This window comes from Pseudophryne corroboree, chromosome 8 (assembly GCF_028390025.1).
Source record: "Pseudophryne corroboree isolate aPseCor3 chromosome 8, aPseCor3.hap2, whole genome shotgun sequence".
Lineage (NCBI taxonomy): Eukaryota > Metazoa > Chordata > Amphibia > Anura > Myobatrachidae > Pseudophryne > Pseudophryne corroboree.
This window is the reverse complement of record NC_086451.1, coordinates 131246823-131267726: the sequence shown is the minus strand read 5'-3', so window position 1 is coordinate 131267726 and position 20904 is coordinate 131246823. Positions and strand designations below refer to the sequence as shown.

Below are 20904 nucleotides of genomic sequence, written 5' to 3'. Positions count from 1 at the left end.
AGAGAGAGAGTCACACACACACACACACACACACACACACACAAAGTCCTCCTGAGTCCTGTCCCACTGTGTAAGTAGTACAGAATTTGCTGCTATTCTTGTATATGACAAGATGAATTATAGATTTTATTTTTCTATGTGTATTTTAATGTTTTCTAATTTGTCTTTGTTCCACTACAACAAAACTTAAAAAATTATAATTGTCCCTCAATTAGGCGAAGCCATAAACAGTACCCATGCATTAATTTAAATCTAACATACACCATTGGTTTAATTTTAATATATACAATCCATACCTTCCAACATGACCCATTCCAGGAGTGACAAAATGTTCTCTACCTGGACTATCCTCTTAATTTATGATTACAATCACCTGTGTTGACTTACCTGTCTTATCAAGGAAATAGTTCAACACAGGTGATGCCAATCATATGTTAAGAGGGAAGTCAAGGTAGAGAGCATTTGGAGACCGTTGGATACTGATACCACTTCTCCCCCATGTATGACTTGGCGGTGTGTGGCAAGTGACAGGGGCGCTATGCACGACGATGTGCAGGGCAATGTATTAATGGTCAGTGGCACATCTCCTTGTGTCTAACATCTGTCCTGTGATGTGGGCAGAAGCTGGAGCACAACTGCTTCCCACGATCGCGGACCTGCCATTTATAGGCGAACAGGTACATTTGCAATATGATATAATATAGTGATATTTTCCTGCGGCCAGTTCATGTTCTACATGAATAGAGCCCATAAAAGTGTCACAAACAACTGTAGGTGGGGATTATAAATGTGCCAGAGCCAAGCGTGTTGGAGAGGTGTCAGAAAATAGACAGATTAAGGGGGGCGCGGTGCAGAGGATACTGGTTCCCTTGGCCCCTATTTGTCAGAGGGGCCCCCAGCTGGGGTACACTGACTTCACTAGCTCTCCCTCTTAAGCAGCAGCAGAACCAGGCAGCCAAAATGCGAGCAGGACAGTATGCAATGCAGACAGAGACACAGGAGTATCGGTTTTAATGAGCTAATGACTGAGCTTCCTGGCTAGAGCAGGGATAGAAGGGGAAAGAGAGCTGTAAGTGATCCAGGGGTTCAAGCTTCTCCACCTCGCTGCCTGGGTGTCTGGGTCCTGTGTAATCGGTTAACTAATGAGAGCATTTGGGTCTAGAGAGAGAGAGAGAGTCTCACACACACACACACACACAGACACACACACACACACACACACACACACACACAAAGTCCTCCTGAGTCCTGTCCCACTGTGTAAGTAGTACAGAATTTGCTGCTATTCTTGTATATGACAAGATGAATTATAGATTTTATTTTTCCATGTGTATTTTAATGTTTTTTTAATTTGTCTTTGTTCCACTACAACAAAACTTAAAAAATAATAATTGTCCCTCAATTAGGCGAAGCCATAAACAGTACCCATGCATTAATTTAAATCTAACATACACCATTGGTTTAATTTTAATATATACAATCCATACCTTCCAACATGACCCATTCCAGGACTGACAAAATGTTCTCTACCTGGACTATCCTCTTAATTTATGATTGCAATCACCTGTGTTGACTTACCTGTCTTATCAAGGAAATAGTTCAACACAGGTGATGCCAATCATATGTTAAGAGGGAAGTCAAGGTAGAGAGCATTTTGTTCTTCCTGGAATGGATCATATTTGGAGTTATGCACATTCTAATATACACCCTTCCTTCCCTTGGCCCCCTTTGTCTTAAGTGCCCCTGGTTCCCCCAAGGCTTAATCTGGCCCTGTGTCAGAAGCACTCTCTCACTTGAACAGGGCACAAAAATGTCCAAGTACGGCACTAATGGCCATGACAGTTGCAGAACTAGTGGCAGTGCATTGCACCGAGATCCGCCGTTGTTTAGGGGCCCGCTGTTTCGTGGGCTGCCCATGATATGGAGGAGTAAGGATAAAGGGGGTCATTCAGCAATGCGCATGCATGTCGCACAACAACAACGGGCATCACTGGTCAGAGATGGGATTATTCAAAAAATCCGATCGCACAGGCGTTCGCAAGGTGATTGACAGGAAGAGGCCATTTGTGGGTGGCAACTAAGCGTTTACAGGGAGTGTCCGGAAAAACGCAGGCATTCCCAAGCGTTTTCAGGGAGGGTGTGCTCCGACCCTGATCAGCCTGTTCTCATCGCACTGGAGGAGTAAGTCCTGGGTTGTGCACAGGCTGCACAAAGTGGATTTCGCAGCTCAGCTACACATGCGATCGCACACTTGCACGCCGAAAATACACTTCCCCTGTAGTCGGGGACTATCTAGATGCTGCCCAGCGATCAGATCTGAAGGACCACAACATTTTAGATGGCTAGAGGTAAGAAGCAGGGACAATGAGGGCTTTCCTGTGTCAACACTGCCCGGCTTCTCCTCTCTGCCTCATGAGTGACATGGACTTCATGAGCGCTAAGGGGGTTGCAGTGCAGGTTGGATGATGATCGCGGCCAGGGTGATAGAAGGGTCAGCCCTGCCTGCAGAGCCAGCGGAAGTGGCCCCAGAAGTAGTAAGTAAATTAACCTGCACATGTAACCTCTCTGCCAGTGCAGCCCCGGGAGGAAGTCCCGCTCTGCCCTAGCTAAAGTGTGTTCCAGTTCTCGCTCTCACACATGCACACGTGGCAGCAGCTGCACATACAGTGTGTGACCGAAGCTGCTACTGAACAGATATGCTGCTGCCCCCCTCAGACCCCAATCATATTTGTTAAGGGAAAGGTAGCCCCCAGGGGCCCCTTAGGCATGATGCCACCACATACATCAGGTTTACACCACTTTCAGAGTCCACACTTTAACACCCCCACCCCGCTTCCCTTCCTGTCGACCTCATAATGCTGGCCAGAAAAAGTCTGGGGAAAACACTGTCGTTATTACCCACAGCCTCTTTCCTGTCACCCTCTGCATTTTGCTTTCGCCCTCTGCCTTCCGCTTTCACCCTTTGCCTTTCCTTATCACCCTATGCCTCTCCCCATCACCCACTATCTCCTTGTCAATCTCTGCCTACCCTCTGTCACCCACTACCTTCCCCTTGTTACCCACTGCCAAATACTGACATTGTACAGAATCCCGATGCTGGAATCTCGACAGTTCATCCCGAACCTAAGTATGCCAGGAGAGTTTGGGTTAGGCTGCAGAGGTGTGTGGTGGGGGTTTAGGGTTAGGCTTCAGGATGGGAGGGTAAGGGTTAGGCTGCAGGAGGGTTAGGCATGGTAGGGAGGGTTAGGAGTAGGGTTAGCCTACCTACCTAAATGTGTCATGATTATGACCACTGGCATCCTAACTGCCGGGATCCCATACCCAACCCCATTCAGTGTATGTTGTAAATTAGGTCCACAGTGAACAAATTAATTTTTTTGCTACCGTCACTTTTTTTTATGCTGTGAATTTCATTGTGTTTCTATTATACCTTTAGTAAGAGTAATTTTAATCCAGTCAGATTACATTGTAGCATACTAGGATTACGTCAAACACAACAAGTCTCGTTGACATATTTTGGGATTCTATTTGCAGCTCTAGATCACAGGCTGCTATTCCATGTAAAAATCAATATTTGACAATAAATCATTGTGACGGAATTTAATTATCTGCATGGAGTTTTTAGTGTTTTCCTTCATGCTGCTACTAATAATTTGTAGTCTGCTGAGCAGGGGCGTATCTACGGAGGAGGGAACCCGTGTGCAGCCTCCGTGTTTGGGCCCTCTCCTCTTCTTATTTGCTACTGCGCATGTGCAAAAAGTGTGGGGATCTCTTCAGGAATCCTGCCGCCATAGCCAGACTGGCTGCTAAGTAATGATGCTCCTGTTTGACTGGACTAGCGTCCTCCCCATTTGAAGTGTACTCATCTGCCCACTAGTAGAGGCTGCTAATTAAACAGCAGCATATGCAGCCTGAATGATATAAGCTGTTGTACTGCACGATGCAGCTGTGCCACTGGACCAATGCTGGGCAGACAGGAGCTGGAAGATCACTTGCCAATCCTGATGGGCTGCCGGTCCGCGAGCTGCAATTGGCTCACAGCCAGGAGCCAAATTCAAAATTCCACTGCTGCCTCCATGAATAGCTGGCTGCCGCTTTGCTATCTGCTGCCGGCCAGGCACTCTATCTGTCCGGGCCTAAGACAGAAGTCCTGGCAATCCCCCCTTGATGGTGGACCTGATCACAGAGCAGTGGTTACCAAACTTTCTTGAATCACAGTGCCCTAGAGTACCAGTATTTTGTCATGACACCCATAGGATAAAAGTATTTATTAATACATTTGGAAAAAAATATTAAATTGAGCAAATTGTGCCTACCTGTCATCATTACATTCATCCCAACAAGACCCTTCTCGGGAGGGACAGAATTCTCTGTTCCTGGACTTCTCTCTTAATTTATGATTGCTATCACCTGTTTTCTCCTGGACTTCCCTCTTATGTTATAATTGCCATCACTTGTGTTGAAACACTTTTTCAGTTACCTAGTTTAACACAGGTGTGAAGATACTGGGTTCAAAATCACTCAGTCACGGTGGTAGATGAAAAACCAACAGTGGTTTATTGAACAGAATGGGTTATAAACAGCTCAGCACACTTCTGTGATCCAATTCTACACGGCAATTCCCTCCTGGAACTCCTGACAGAACATTACTTCAGTCTCCTGCCACACTCTCATTCTCTTCCAGCTCTCTCTCACCTCCCCTGTTTGCTATTATCAAGCCTTTGTCTTTCCTACAATAGGGCGACACCCCCAGACAGTTTCAGAGCAAACCTACTTTCACATGTCCAGGCATGTCCCCTAGGCCACAATAGATGTTAACTAAAGTAACCTTACTTAATCTGATTGTGTGGCCTGGAATCCATTGTGTGGGGAAGAATGAGGGGGGGTTGTATGGCCTGACATCTGAGACTGGCTGTATCTACACAACAGCAAACACACAGGTTATCTGCGCAGTCATATGGGGGGGAACATTATTTTACAAGCTATAACACAATAACCAATACATTCATATATATACATTGAAAACATAACTGTACCCTTGTAACAATAACATCATACAATATAATACAATATTGCCTAACATATAACTAATAACATATTGGCAATTGGTGAAGTCCATGTGTAGGACCAGGGCTGGGAAAGTAACCACGTGTCTTTTACCACTGAGCGACACGACGCGCCAGCTGTGTCATCACATGTCGTCACAACAGGTGATGGCAATCATAAATTAGGAGAGAAGCCCAGGAACAGAGCATTTTGGGGCAGATGTATTAACCTGGAGAAGGCATAAGGAAGTGATAAACCAGTGATATGTGCAAGGTGATAAAGGCCCCAGCCAATCAGCTTCAATATGTAAATTAATAGTTAGGATCTGATTGGCTGGTGCCTTTATCACCTTGCACATATCACTGGTTTATCACTTCCTTATGCCTTCTCCAGGTTAATACATCTGCCCTTTTGTCCTGGAATGGGTTATGTTGGGAGGTATGTCCTTAGGTTCAGTCATGTGGTGGTGTACAGTTGGGCTTCTGACTGTCCACATGTTTTATGATTGGCAGCCACTAGCACTGGTTTTGCCTATCACTTTGACCATAAACAATTTGATTTGGTCCTGGACCACCAACTCGAGGCACCCCTGCAAGAGCCTTGTGGCACCCCAGGGTGCCTAGGCACACAGTTTGTGAACCACTGTCATAGAGATAAGTGGTTGATGGAATCAAATGTGAAATGCTTGTCTGCTAGCAGAAGTGAAGAATTGAAATATTTAGATACCAAAATTGGATTTCATCCTAGAGCTTGTGTCAACCAATTAATCCTGTAAGTAAAAATGTTTATAAATGTGTTTTGCTTTGGAATTTCACAGCCAGATTTATTAAGATAAAAGGTATAGCATAGTAAGTAATAAATGTGCAACTGAACTGCATGTTATTTAGCTATATTGCATAATTCAGTCAAGTAACAAATTACTCTTCTGAGAAACAATGTGCGCAATGAAGATGCAAGGATTAGTCTGGTAGATTAAGATGTGTGCATGCAAGTTCTACTACTGGTAGTTTTACAGCTGTTGCCAGCAGCTGTTGTAATATTGTTATTTTAGCGTAATTAAATTGTATTTGATTGCAGGCCAATAGTCTTCAGCACATTTGGGCAATAGCTAGCCTGTATTGTTCATCGTTGAAAAGGGCTCTGTCTTATTCTGGTAAAATACAGTTTTTATTCCTGCATATGATAGTGTGTGCCTATTGTTTTTTTATAGATTTATTTTATTCTGAAAATGTAACCTATTTTCTTAATACTCTGTGTGATCATACACTGCTGAAATCTGTTATTTAGCTTTTATTTTCTGACTTTCTGATGTTCTATACATCCAGTGGGCAATTCAACGGACAATTGGGCTAATTCAGACCTGATCGCTAGGCTGCGTTTTTGTACAGCCTGCGATCAGGTCTGAACTGAACATGCGTATGCACCGCAATGCACAGGTGCAGTGGTCCGCAGCGACAGGAGCGCCGGACAGAGACAGGGAGTGCTGGCCAGCAACAGGATGGTGCGAGAAAAGTGATCGCACAGGCGATCGCAAGGTGACTGACAGGAAGAGGCCGTTTGTGGGTGGCAACTGACTGTTTTTAAGGAGTGTCGGGAGAAACGCAGGATGGACCAGGCGTTTAAAGGGAGGGATTCTGACGTCTGTTTGTGCAGCTCTCCTGCACATGCGATCGCACCCCTGCACAGTGATTCCCCCCCCCCCCCCCCCCCCCTGTAGGTGGCGACTACCTGATTGGAGGGATGCAAAAAACACACCCTAGCGATCAGGTCTGAATTAGGCCCAATGTGATATTAATACATGAAGCATATACCAATATATTGTGGCATCATGCACACCTGAACAATGTAACAAACGATGCGCACCCTCCAACTGTACCATTTTAGCCAGTACAGTACCGTTTTTTAAGGTCTTTACCGGTTAAAACATGGGTGTACCAATTGTACCAGATTTCTTGACTGTCCGGATATCTATCGCAGCGTTGTGGGGATACGGACTTCGCAGTGCTGCACAGTGTCAGAAGGCTCCCTCCGCTCTTCCCTGGCAGCGCCAGTAGCCCCCAGGAACAGCCGCCAGTACCATAGATGAGTCACCACTGACACGTCTCACGCCCCCTTTACCAATGGCCATGCCCCCTCTACAAATGACTGCATTCCCTGTACCAATTTTTTACTGCTAATTGTTGGAAGGTCTGACGATGTAACGGTTGTTCCAATTTCCCAGGATTTCTAGCATACAACCATGCAATCTTCAGATTGATGACACAATATGTTGTGTCCAGGGATTGTATCCAATTAACTGTTGCTCCTGTACAGACTATGGAATTACCATGTAGAACAGTACCAAACTTCAGAGTCCAGCATATTGTATGATCATGTGGTCCTGTTTACATACCATAGGAATTGCACCACATCGAACATCGCATCATTCTTTTTGACTTTGCAACACATCAGATGGGACAATGCGATGAACGACGGGTGTAAACAATAGAATGTGCAGATTGGTTGAAACTACCAAGATTGGATAATATATCATATAGTGTGTACCCAGCGTAAATCTGCTATATTACTAAATCTGGATCATGGCGTAAATGGTGACAGGAGTGTTAGTAACAGATCAGAGTATATGGATTATGGACATATAGGAAAATGTATCAAGCCTAAAAGTGGCGGAGAGAACAAGTGGAGAAGTTTCCCGTATCAGCTTGTAGCTAACATTCATGAAGTGCATGCTGTAAAATGATAGGTTGAAGTTGATGATTGGTTACTATGAGCAACTTATCCATTAATCCACTTCTCCACTCTTTGAAAGTTTGATACATTTCCCCCTACTGTAAGTTACTTTAAAAAGTTTATAGAATTGTTTTGCTTTATACAAATTTTATTTTAATGAAATCACTATCGTTTTTATTTTAGTGAATCCATGCTGCTACTTTCCATGCCAGCACAAAGGAGTGTGCGTGAGGTTTGATCTAGACAAGTATGAATGTGACTGCACTCGGACTGGGTATTATGGAAGAAACTGCACGATCCGTAAGCTATGAAACAAATGTCTTTATCGTATGCAGCAGTTGTTTCCTGTAAAGCTGTAATCAAATAGTCGTTCTTGAGAAGTGCTCTAACTTTGGACAGAGCACAGTTAAAACAGCTATGTAGAACTTGGCGTGGGTAAGAGTTGTCGGAGAGGCATACCTTCCGTTCCAGATATTAGCTGTTACATAATAAAGTCTCGTCTGAACAGTTTTTGTTTCAAAAAAATATACTTCAGTTTTATTGCTTTTCTACACTTTTGGTGCACGTATACAATACTTGTGCAATCCAATAGGAAAATTGTAACATTAATGGCATACAAAGTGTTTTCATTAAGTGAACTTTTCTATCCTGCTGTAGTAAAAGCCCCAAAACGTAACCATTAAATGTGTTTTAAACCTTCAAATACTGAGGGTCTCTAACATACTCTCCTGATAGTCTATGTCTGTTGAAGTAATCAAGCAATCTGTAAATCTGGAAAGTCTGGCACAACTTATTTTTTACCTAAATAGTTGAATGCAAAGAGCATGTAGAGTATATGATGGTGTTATCTGTTACATTTAACCACTGTGTTAAACTTTTACTATAAAATTTGAAATCATATGGGAAGTGTACAATTCCTATGTAAACACAGGCTTTTGACAGAGATTGAAGGCAGAACTGAGAAAAGGGGGATTATTTTCAGTCCCATAAACAGTTGGTTTAGAGCTGCTCTTGACCATCATATGTATTCCCCTTTTCAAAGTTCTGCTTATGAAGCTTGAACTGACATTTTAAATACATCTAATTGATTTATTTTTATTTGCAGCTGAATTATGGTCTAGAATTCATGAATTTCTGCGGCCAAGTCCATCTTTTTATCACTACATATTGACTCGGTTTAAATGGATTTGGGATATAGTGAATGCAACATTTATCCGTAATACAATTGTAAAGCTAGTTCTAACAGGTAAGATCATCTTGCTTCTCACTGATTCTAAACCAGCTCCTATGAGAATATACGGCAAGTGTTATTTTTCCATGTTTTTGCCAAAGCTCCATACGGACATGTCATATACTTGACTCTGGGAATCTATACACTTCGTAGCTATACACTGAAGACTTGGTAGCTTTATACTCACCTCCGGGAATCATGGTATATAGGAGGAGTCTATACTACGGACTAGGGTGCTTTGTATTGGTTACTGGTGATTGCACACTGGAGACTATGGGGGTCATTCCGACCCGATCGCACGCTGCGCTTCTTCGCAGCCGTGCAATCGGGTCAGACCTGCGCATGCACGGCAGCTGCATTGCGCAGGCGCGTCATTGCCCGGTGACGGCCGTCGCCAGGCTGCAACGCCGCTAGCGAAGAAAGCGGTTGCAGCGGCTACCGCAAGAAGATTGACAGGAGGAAGGCGGATCCGAGTGGCAACTCACCGGTTTCGGGGAGTGGTGAGTCCAATGCAGGCGTGTCCAGGCGTTTGGACGGCGGATGTCTGCAAATAGACAAAAAATTTGGTCAAAAATCGACTTCCACTTCCTGTTGATTTTATATTGGATAAAACCTACCACATGCAAGAAGCTGCTGTTGTTCTTCTAATTCTGGTTTGCATATATCTCCAATAGTGGGATCCCTGTGCACAGAGCAGGATTAAGGGGGGCCCCCTATCACGGGCCCCCCCTGCCGGGGTTGCTTCGAATCCTCTGCCACCAGAAACAGCAGTCCCAGCAGCAGGTGCTGTGGATTGTCCCCTTTGATGATGTATCCTTCTGGCACCACATCTCAGGCTTTGTTCTGACTGTTCCTCACACAATGAATAACCTGTCTTGGCCGGGACAGAGAAGATGAAGTGGAAATAGGAGGTAGATAGAAGGTTGGAATAGTCAGAAAAGAGCAGGAGGCCCCAGTGCTGTAGCAGAGAGAGGAGATAAGTGTCTATGATTCAGGTCTGGCCTGCGCACAGTGCCTGCTGGCGCATCAATGTGCTGAGAAGCAGAATGGTGAGTACATATTAATAAACATTAATACATAACACACCAGAGACAAGCTACCATACAAGCAAAGATCAAAGGGAGACAAAGGGGAGGGGAGGCGGAGAAACAGGGGGTAGTTGAGGCTGAGATACAGTACATAATGGGATGAGGCTGAGAGACACAGGGGTGAGGCTGATAATGCAGTGGAGGTGAGGACGATAGACACGGGGTGATGAGAGACTTAGGGAGAGATGAGGCTATGAGACACAGGGATGTTGAGTCTTTGGCTTCCTTCAGTACCTGATCCTTATTGGCTCTCACTTACTCTGCAGGAATGCCGGTAGGACCTGTGATGCTGCTGTATCATGGAGATACGGGGAATGATGCACACACAGGCAAGGGGTGGTGCTGACAAAAGGGGAGGGCCCCCTATCGTAAATGTGTAATAGCACTCCTGTGATGGTGTAGAGGTATACCTGTTTTCCCCATAGGACTCTTGCTGTTTCATGACCTCTCACGGCTTCTTCCGCAGGAGCCTGTGGCAGGAGAATGGAAACCCCAAGGAAGACCCCACAGATAAAAGAAAGCACAAATTAACGGTGACAACAAGTTTATTGTGCAGGAGGTAGCTGGTCACCGCTGTAAGGCCAATTGAGATTAAGGTGAAACACGTGCAGTAAATATCAGCACAACAAACCTTAGCAATAATGCATTCAATAACGACAATCACTAATCACTAAAAATAGCAAAACATTCACATATAATCAGTGCCGTAAGTAGACATTTTAGAGCTGTGTGCAAGAAATCGCATTGGCGCCCTCCCTCCAACTTCAAATTTGTGAAAGTGCGCGCCGAAGTGGCATCATGGGGAAGGGGCATGGCCACAAAATAATACCAATTCATGTTACGCTGCACAGTAATCTCCAAACTCACTTACACACATTACACCAGGTACAGCCTATCACACATTACGCCAGGTAGAGCCCCCTTTTGCACAATACGGTATGTAGAGCCCCCTTTTGCACCCCTTAGAGCCCCAGATACTCTTTATACCAGGTAGAGCTCACATTACGCCAGGTAAAACTCCTGTGACACATTATGCCAGGTAGAAAGGAGGGAGGGGAGTGCGTGTGTGTGTTCATCACTTATATTACATCACACAGGAGTATACTTTATACCAGAACAGTCAATTGCATGGTCTCACACTTATAGGCCCTACACACTTAATGATCTAACTGAACAATATGAGCGCTCTCGTTCATTAATGAACGAGAACTCGTTCATATCGTTCAGTGTGTAGGCACCAACGATGAATGATGCGCGGCCCCACACTCGTTCATCGTTGGTGCCGTGTCACTTATACATGCATGCCATTATGGACAATTTTATCCATATTTCAAGCACTGCTATGGAGCAGGGTGACGGGCAGAGTCGCCCGTCGGGCACCTCGGCGGGACACAGCGCTGGGTGTGTAGGGCCCTTAAGTTGTTCAACAAATGCTCAAAATAAGAATTTACTTACCGATAATTCTATTTCTCGTAGTCCGTAGTGGATGCTGGGGACTCCGTAAGGACCATGGGGAATAGCGGCTCCCTACACCCACCCTCACTGCTTGATAACCTCACCCTCACTGATCCCTACACCCTTCCTCACTTTTCCCTACACTCAACCTTACTCACTACTCTCTACAACCAGGGCCATAACTAGGTGTGTGCAGATGGTGCTTTGCCCAGAGCGCATTTGCCCTGTGGGGGCACCATCTACAGACACCCCAACTTGCCGCCTATTCCCTCATGTTGTCCGCTGATGGACGCTCCTCCCACTCCCGCTCCCCTGAGCACTCTGTGTGCATTAGAGCATCCGATGTCTTGCTCCTCAGCCCCAAGCTCGCTCTCTCAGGGAGGGAGCAGCACCAGCCTCTGCCCAAGCAGATTGCAGCATCGGTAAGAGTAACGGCTGGCTGCAGAAGTCCCTCACTCCCTTTGCATGACAGACGTCGGAGGAGGTACAGCTGCTACTGCTACAGACCGCGATACCTCAGGATTCCTCTCCCTAGTATGCTCCACCCCCTCCGTCTCCTTTAGTTTCTGAGAAGGGACTGGAGTACAGGAGCTGTTCCCTGGCAAAAGAAATGTAAGTAGCAGCTTAGCTGCCAACCACATTATACAGCATGATGCAAATGCCCACTGTACAGCCTCAGATAGCAGTTATGAATTTCTTTTCTCTAACGTCCTAAGTGGATGCTGGGGACTCCGTAAGGACCATGGGGAATAGCGGCTCCGCAGGAGACTGGGCACATCTAAAGAAAGCTTTAGGACTATCTGGTGTGCACTGGCTCCTCCCCCTACGACCCTCCTCCAAGCCTCAGTTAGGATACTGTGCCCGGACGAGCGTACACAATAAGGAAGGATCTTGAATCCCGGGTAAGACTCATACCAGCCACACCAATCACACCGTACAACTTGTGATCTGAACCCAGTTAACAGCATGATAACAGAGGAGCCTCTAGAAAAGATGGCTCACTACAGCAATAACCCGATTTTTTGGTAACAATAACTATGTACCAGTATTGCAGACAATCCGCACTTGGGATGGGCGCCCAGCATCCACTACGGACTACGAGAAATAGAATTATCGGTAAGTAAATTCTTATTTTCTCTAACGTCCTAAGTGGATGCTGGGGACTCCGTAAGGACCATGGGGATTATACCAAAGCTCCCAAACGGGCGGGAGAGTGCGGATGACTCTGCAGCACCAAATGAGAGAACTCCAGGTCCTCCTCAGCCAGGGTATCAATTTTGTAGAATTTTACAAACGTATTTGCTCCTGACCAAGTAGCTGCTCGGCAAAGTTGTAAAGCCGAGACCCCTCGGGCAGCCGCCCAAGATGAGCCCACCTTCCTTGTGGAGTGGGCATTTACAGATTTTTGGCTGTGGCAGGCCTGCCACCGAATGTGCAAGCTGAATTGTACTACAAATCCAACGAGCAATAGTCTGCTTAGAAGCAGGAGCACCCAGCTTGTTGGGTGCATACAGGATAAACAGCGAGTCAGTTTTCCTGACTCCAGCCGTCCTGGAAACATATATTTTCAGGGCCCTGACAACGTCTAGCAACTTGGAGTCCTCCAAGTCCCTAGTAGCCGCAGGCACCACAATAGGTTGGTTCAGGTGAAACGCAGAAACCACCTTAGGGAGAAACTGAGGACGAGTCCTCAATTCCGCCCTGTCCGAATGGAAAATCAGATAAGGGCTTTTACAGGATAAAGCCGCCAATTCTGACACGCGCCTGGCCCAGGCCAGGGCCAACAGCATGACCACTTTCCATGTGAGATATTTTAACTCCACAGATTTAAGTGGTTCAAACCAATGTGACTTTTGGAACCCAAAAACTACATTGAGATCCCAAAGTGCCACTGAAGGCACAAAAGGAGGCTGTATATGCAGTACCCCTTTTACAAACGTCTGAACTTCAGGGACTGAAGCTAGTTCTTTTTGGAAGAAAATTGACAGGGCCGAAATTTTAACCTTAATGGACCCCAATTTCAGGCCCATAGACACTCCTGTTTGCAGGAAATGTAGGAAACGACCCAGTTGAATTTCCTCCGTCGGGCCTTACTGGCCTCGCACCACGCAACATATTTTCGCCAAATGCGGTGATAATGTTTTGCGGTTACATCCTTCCTGGCTTTGATCAGGATAGGGATGACTTCATCCGGAATGCCTTTTCAGGATCCGGCGTTCAACCGCCATGCCGTCAAACGCAGCCGTGGTAAGTCTTGGAACAGACAGGGTCCTTGCTGGAGCAGGTCCCATCTTAGAGGTAGAGGCCACGGATCCTCCGTGAGCATCTCTTGAAGTTACGGTTACCAAGTCCTTCTTGGCCAATCCGGAGCCACGAATATAGTGCTTACTCCTCTCCATCTTATCAATCTCAGTACCTTGGGTATGAGAGGCAGAGGAGGGAACACATACACTGACTGGTACACCCACGGTGTTACCAGAACGTCTACAGGTATTGCCTGAGGGTCCCTTGACCTGGCGCAATACCTGTCGAGTTTTTCCCAACGGTTTATAATCATGTGGAAGACTTCTGGAGTGGAGTGGGTGGAGGTCGTGCTGAGGAAGTCTGTGTTATGCACACCAGTGCCTGCAGGAAAGTACTGGTGTCAGGACTGTTATGCACTCCCGTGCCTGCAGGAATGTACTGGTGTTTGAACTGTTATGCAAAACAAATGGACTCACAGACAGACTAGGGAATATGACATAACGTACACAGAAGGTGGTAGGGTAACAAAACACACACAACGTGAACAGAGAAGCCCAGAGGCTAAGGAACTGGGTATCTCCCTTGTATTAGAACTGCTCAGATGTGAAAAGCAAGATGTTGTGTTTTAATACATAGAAAACCCGAAATGCTGTTGCTAAGGGCAACAGCAAAACCCTAAAGGGTTACCAACGGGTGTGGCAGTAAACTCCTTGGTCAGAGATGGAATGATAGACACAAGGAGATTCTCCACAATCCTAATTCTCACTTGCAGTGCACAGGTTCGGTTTACTGCCACTAAACTGACCCCTGACACCTAGCACAGTGAGACAGGATTAGACAGGCAAGTCTTAGAATACAGCCGCAAACTTGCTAAGTTCACAGAGTAGTAACAGAACTCCAGCAAGCTAAACGACTGACTCCAGTCTTACTGCTAGGTCTGGATTGGCAGAGTGTAATACCAAATCCCCAGGCCTATTTGCAGTAAGCAACAAACAAATACAAAGCTACACAGTACTGGCTAACTTTCAGAAACTGACTAACCAACAAAGATTCAGCAGCATCTGCTTACCCTGAAAAGAGGCCTTATAAAGCAGGTGCTGTCCACGCCCCACTCAGACCTCACAGACTGTGAGCACAAAAACCAGCACCGGATCCCCTGCCATGCACAGAGCCTATAACCACTGCACAGCAAAAGACCCGAACCGGAGTATCAGCTGCGCTCAGGTTACTCCGCTAGCACTTGTCTCCCGGTTGCCATGACGACGTGGCAGCACAGGGCAGGAGACCCTAACAGTACCCCCCCTCTGACGAGGGGTCAAAGAACCCCTACCACCGGGTTTATCGGGGAACTGTGAGAAGAAAGAGCGTATCAGTCTGGGGGCATGAAGATCACAACTGCGCACCCACGACCGCTCCTCCGGGCCATACCCCTTCCAGTGCACCAAAAATGACAGCCGACCCCGAACCACCTTGGAGTCAAGAATCCTTTCAACAACAAACTCCCTCTGGCCACGTATCAGAAGAGGGGAAGGTCTTCCACTGGAAGAAGGATTACTAATCGCCCGTTTTAAAAGGGAACAATGAAATGTTTTATTGATACCCAAAGAACGGGGCAGATCTAACTGAAATGCCACCGGATTGATAACCCTGGTGATCTTATAAGGGCCGATGAACCGGGGGCCTAACTTATGAGATGGCTGTCTCAACTTCAAATTCTTGGTAGACAACCAGACGAAGTCTCCTAATTTGAAGCTGCAGGGTCTTTTCCGCTTATCAAAAACCCTTTTGGTCACTAATGACACAGACACAAGGGCTTTCTTCACTTTCCGCCAAATACCTCTAAGGACCGAAACCACAGAGGAACCACCAGGCGTGGAGTCCAGGGGGTCAAAAGAATTGGCCTTAGGATGATGCCCATACACACAAAGGAAGGGAGAGATCCCTGTAGCAGAGTGAGCCGCGTTGTTATAGGCAAACTCCGCCATGGACAGATGAGCAACCCAGTCAGTCTGACACTTGGAGACATAACACCTGAGGAACTGCTCCAAGGACTGGTTCACCCTTTCAGTCTGCCCATTAGACTGCGGATGGTAGCCCGACGACAAGCTGACAGAAATCTGGAGATCGGAACAAAATGCCCTCCAGAATTTGGCCACAAACTGGGATCCGCGGTCAGAGACCACATCAAGTGGCAACCCGTGGAGACGCACAACATGCAGCATAAATAATTCAGACAGGCGTCTGGCCGATGGCAGCCCAACCAGTGGAACGAAGTGCGCCATCTTCGAAAACCTGTCAACGACAACCCAGATGGCTGTCATCCCCGAGGATTTGGGCAAGTCCACCACAAAATCCATTGAAATGTGGGTCCATGGCTTAGATGGGATAGAGAGTGGATGTAGTGGGCCAACAGGAACCCCTCTAGGAGTCTTATTTCGGGCACAGATGTCACATGCCCGAACCCACTGATCCACATCCTTAGCCACCGAGGGCCACCACACCGCCCTAGATAGCAACTCCCGAGTTCTGGCAATACCCGGGTGACCTGCAGACTTCTTGGCATGGAATTCCAGGAACACTCGCTGTCTTAACCTAGGAGGCACAAACAAAAGACCTACCGGAAGGTCTGGAGGAGCCTGCTCCTGTGCTCTAAGGACTAATGATAAGAGGTCCTGGGTAATGCCCACTTTAATACATGATGGGGAAACAATGGGCAACGGCTCCTCGGTGGTCTCCTGGATTGGAGCAAAACTCCGCGAGAGCGCATCAGCCTTGATGTTTTTTGACCCAGGGCGATATGTTATCAAAAAATTAAAGCGAGCAAAAAACAAAGCCCATCGTGCCTGCCTGGCATTGAGACGCTTCGCTGACTCTAAATATGCCAGATTCTTATGGTCAGTGAGAATTGAGACCACAAACTTAGCCCCCTCAAGCCAGTGTCTCCACTCCTCGAGTGCATCCTTAATAGCCAACAATTCCCGGTTACCCACGTCATAATTCATCTCGGCAGGCGAAAATTTACGGGAAAAGTAAGCACAGGGATGAAGGCGATTATCTGACACTCCCATCTGAGAAAGCACTGCCCCAATACCCATCTCAGAGGCATCCACCTCCACCACAAAAGGACGCTCTGGATCTGGGTGTCGCAGCACCTTGGCCGAAACAAATGCCCTTTTGAGACGGGCAAAAGCCGCTTTAGCCTCACAAGACCAGTGAGCAACATCCGCCCCTTTCTTAGTGAGTGCCACCAAGGGCGCCACTATAGACGAAAATCCAGCGATAAATCGTCTATAAAAATTCGCAAAGCCCAGGAAATGCTGAAGCGCCTTCAAACTAGTGGGCTGCACCCAATCCAGGACTGCCTGTACCTTGGAACCCTCCATTTGGAAACCTTCTGGGGAGATAATATATCCTAGAAATGCGATTTGCTGAACTTCAAATTCGCACTTCTCCAGCTTCGCCCCAAGCCGGTGGTCTCTGAGTTTCTGGAGGACTAAGCGTACATGCTTCCGATGTTCCTCCAGGGAATGGGAGAAGATTAGGATGTCATCTAAGTATACAACTAAGAATCTATCCAAATATTCCCTGAGCACATCATTCATGAAATCCTGGAAGACTGCCGGGGCATTACAGAGCCCAAAAGGCATCACCAAATATTCATAATGCCCCGAGTGGGTATTAAAGGCAGTCTTCCATTCATCCCCCTCTCTTATTCGGATTAGATTGTACGCACCGCGTAGGTCAATCTTAGAAAAAATGGTGGCAGTACGAAGCTGGTCAAACAAGACCGAAATGAGAGGCAGTGGGTATGAGTTTTTAATCGTGATACGGTTCAATTCCCTGAAGTCGATGCAGGGTCGCAACGAACCGTCCTTTTTACCCACGAAGAAGAACCCCGACCCAACTGGAGACTGTGAAGGTCTGATAAATCCCTTAGCCAAGTTCTCCTGAATGTACTCTGCCATAGCCTGAGTCTCAGGACGTGACAGGGAGTACAACCTGCTCTTGGGAAGCTTAGCATTTGGCAACAAATCAATGGCACAGTCATAGGAGCGATGGGGAGGTAGTACCTCTGCAATTTTTTTGGAGAACACGTCCGCAAAATCTGCATAACACCCTGGCAATCCTGGCAAACTTAGCTGCGAGAACCTGACTGGAAGGCTCAAGCAACTCCTGAAACAATCAGTACTCCAACTAAGAATCTCCCCAGAGACCCAGTCAAATTGAGGATTGTGGGCCCTTAACCAGGGTAACCCCAACACCAATGGGGCAAAAGTACAGACAGTCACATAAAAGGACAATTTTTCAGAGTGTGTGGCTCCAATAAACAAAGAAATCTGGCTAGTGCAAGAGGTAATTTTACCTTGGGATAATGGTTCCCCGTTTAACCCACAAATCTCAATTTCCGATGCCAAGGGTACTAAGGGAACAGAGTGTTTCAGGGCGAATTGGCGGTCCATAAAAACCTCGTCGGCCCCACTGTCCACAAAGGCCTCAGTCTTGACAGTTTGACCGAGGATCTTCAAAGTCACCGGAATGATAAAAGTCTTCTTGGGAAATTCTGACTTCTGGCCTGACAGGATATTTCCCATCACCCTCAGGCCCTGAAGTTTTCCGGCTTTTCTGGGCATGATACTACCACATGACCTTTATTCCCACAGTACAAACACCACCCCTGCTGTCTCCTCCGCATCTTCTCACGCGAGGAGAGGCGGGTAGCCCCAATCTGCATAGGCTCCTCGGAAAATTCCTCAGAGTCTGAGGTTCCCTTGGGAAGGAAGGAAATCTCAGTCTCCCTTTCAAGCCTACGCTCTCTCAGCCGTCTATCCACCCGGATGGATAACTGCATGAGCTGATCCAAGCTATCAGGCAAGGGATGTTGTACCAGTTGGTCCTTTATCTGGTTAGAAAGACCTCTTCGGTACTGGTGTCTCAGGGCTGGGTCATTCCACTGGGTATCATGGGCCAACCTCCGAAACTCCGTACAGTAAACCTCAACTGGCCTTCTCCCTTGCTTAAGGATCGAAATCTGAGCCTCGGCTGAGGCCGTCTTGTCAGGGTCATCATACAACATGCCCAGTGCCGTAAAAAAAGCATCAACACTTTTAAGCGACGGACAGTCAGGCTGCAACCCATATGCCCAGACCTGTGGGTCTCCTTGTAGCAAGGAAATCACTATGCCCACCCGCTGAATCTCCGACCCAGAAGACTGAGGCCTAAGCCGGAAGTATAGCTTGCAGCTCTCCTTGAAACAAAAGAACTGCGAGCGATCTCCAGAAAAACGATCCGGGAGATTTACTTTCGGCTCCTTAACCCCTGCAGGTGCTGCTGCTGCGGGAGCTCCGCCAGCAGCCTGGGAGGTGTGCATTTTAATGGACAAATCATTACATTTTTGAGTCAGGACCTGCACCTGATCAACCACCTGTTGCAACGTATTTTGAGGGGTATGCTCCATATTCCCACAAAATTTCAACAGGAGTATTGGGCTGCTGAATATGTTATGCACACCAGTGCCTGCAGGAAAGTACTGGTGTCAGGACTGTTATGCACTCCCGTGCCTGCAGGAATGTACTGGTGTTTGAACTGTTATGCAAAACAAATGGACTCACAGACAGACTAGGGAATATGACATAACGTACACAGAAGGTGGTAGGGTAACAAAACACACACAACGTGAACAGAGAAGCCCAGAGGCTAAGGAACTGGGTATCTCCCTTGTATTAGAACTGCTCAGATGTGAAAAGCAAGATGTTGTGTTTTAATACATAGAAAACCCGAAATGCTGTTGCTAAGGGCAACAGCAAAACCCTAAAGGGTTACCAACGGGTGTGGCAGTAAACTCCTTGGTCAGAGATGGAATGATAGACACAAGGAGATTCTCCACAATCCTAATTCTCACTTGCAGTGCACAGGTTCGGTTTACTGCCACTAAACTGACCCCTGACACCTAGCACAGTGAGACAGGATTAGACAGGCAAGTCTTAGAATACAGCCGCAAACTTGCTAAGTTCACAGAGTAGTAACAGAACTCCAGCAAGCTAAACGACTGACTCCAGTCTTACTGCTAGGTCTGGATTGGCAGAGTGTAATACCAAATCCCCAGGCCTATTTGCAGTAAGCAACAAACAAATACAAAGCTACACAGTACTGGCTAACTTTCAGAAACTGACTAACCAACAAAGATTCAGCAGCATCTGCTTACCCTGAAAAGAGGCCTTATAAAGCAGGTGCTGTCCACGCCCCACTCAGACCTCACAGACTGTGAGCACAAAAACCAGCACCGGATCCCCTGCCATGCACAGAGCCTATAACCACTGCACAGCAAAAGACCCGAACCGGAGTATCAGCTGCGCTCAGGTTACTCCGCTAGCACTTGTCTCCCGGTTGCCATGACGACGTGGCAGCACAGGGCAGGAGACCCTAACAGTCTGCTTCCCAGTTGTCCACTCCCGGAATGAATACTGCTGACAGTGCTATCACATGATTTTCCGCCCAGCGAAGAATCCTTGCAGCTTCTGCCATTGCCCTCCTGCTTCTTGTGCCACCCTGTCTGTTTACGTGGGTGACTGCCGTGATGTTGTCCGACTGGATCAACACCGGCTGACCTTGAAGCAGAGGACTTGCTAAGCTTAGAGCATTGTAAATGGCCCTTAGCTTCAGGATATTTATGTGAAGTGATGTCTCCAGACTTGACCATAAGCCCTGGATATTCCTTCCCTGTGTGACTGCTCCCCAGCCTCGCAGGCTGGCATCCGTGGTCACCAGGACCCAGTCCTGAATGCCGAATCTGCGGCCCTCTAGAAGATGAGCACTCTGCAACCACCACAGGAGGGACACCCTTGTCCTTGGTGACAGGGTTATCCGCTGATGCATCTGAAGATGCGACCCGGACCATTTGTCCAGCAGGTCCCACTGGAAAATTCTTGCGTGGAATCTGCCGAATGGGATTGCTTCTTAGGAAGCCACCATTTTACCCAGAACCCTTGTGCATTGATGCACTGAGACTTGGCTCGGTTTTAGGAGGTTCCTGACTAGCTCGGATAACTCCCTGGCTTTCCCCTCCGGGAGAAGCACCTTTTTCTGGACTGTGTCCAGGATCATCCCTAGGAA

General features: G+C 47.0%; 1 protein-coding gene across 1 annotated transcript in view; it reads left to right on the top strand.

The window, feature by feature from the left end:
* PTGS1 (prostaglandin-endoperoxide synthase 1) overlaps positions 1-20904 on the top strand; it is a 271507-nt gene that overhangs the window by 91927 nt on the left and 158676 nt on the right. Inside the window, exons 3-4 of the mRNA XM_063936924.1 lie at positions 7960-8076; positions 8882-9022. Of these exons, the coding sequence (XP_063792994.1) occupies positions 7960-8076; positions 8882-9022 (258 nt within the window). The remainder of the gene's footprint in view (positions 1-7959; positions 8077-8881; positions 9023-20904) is intronic.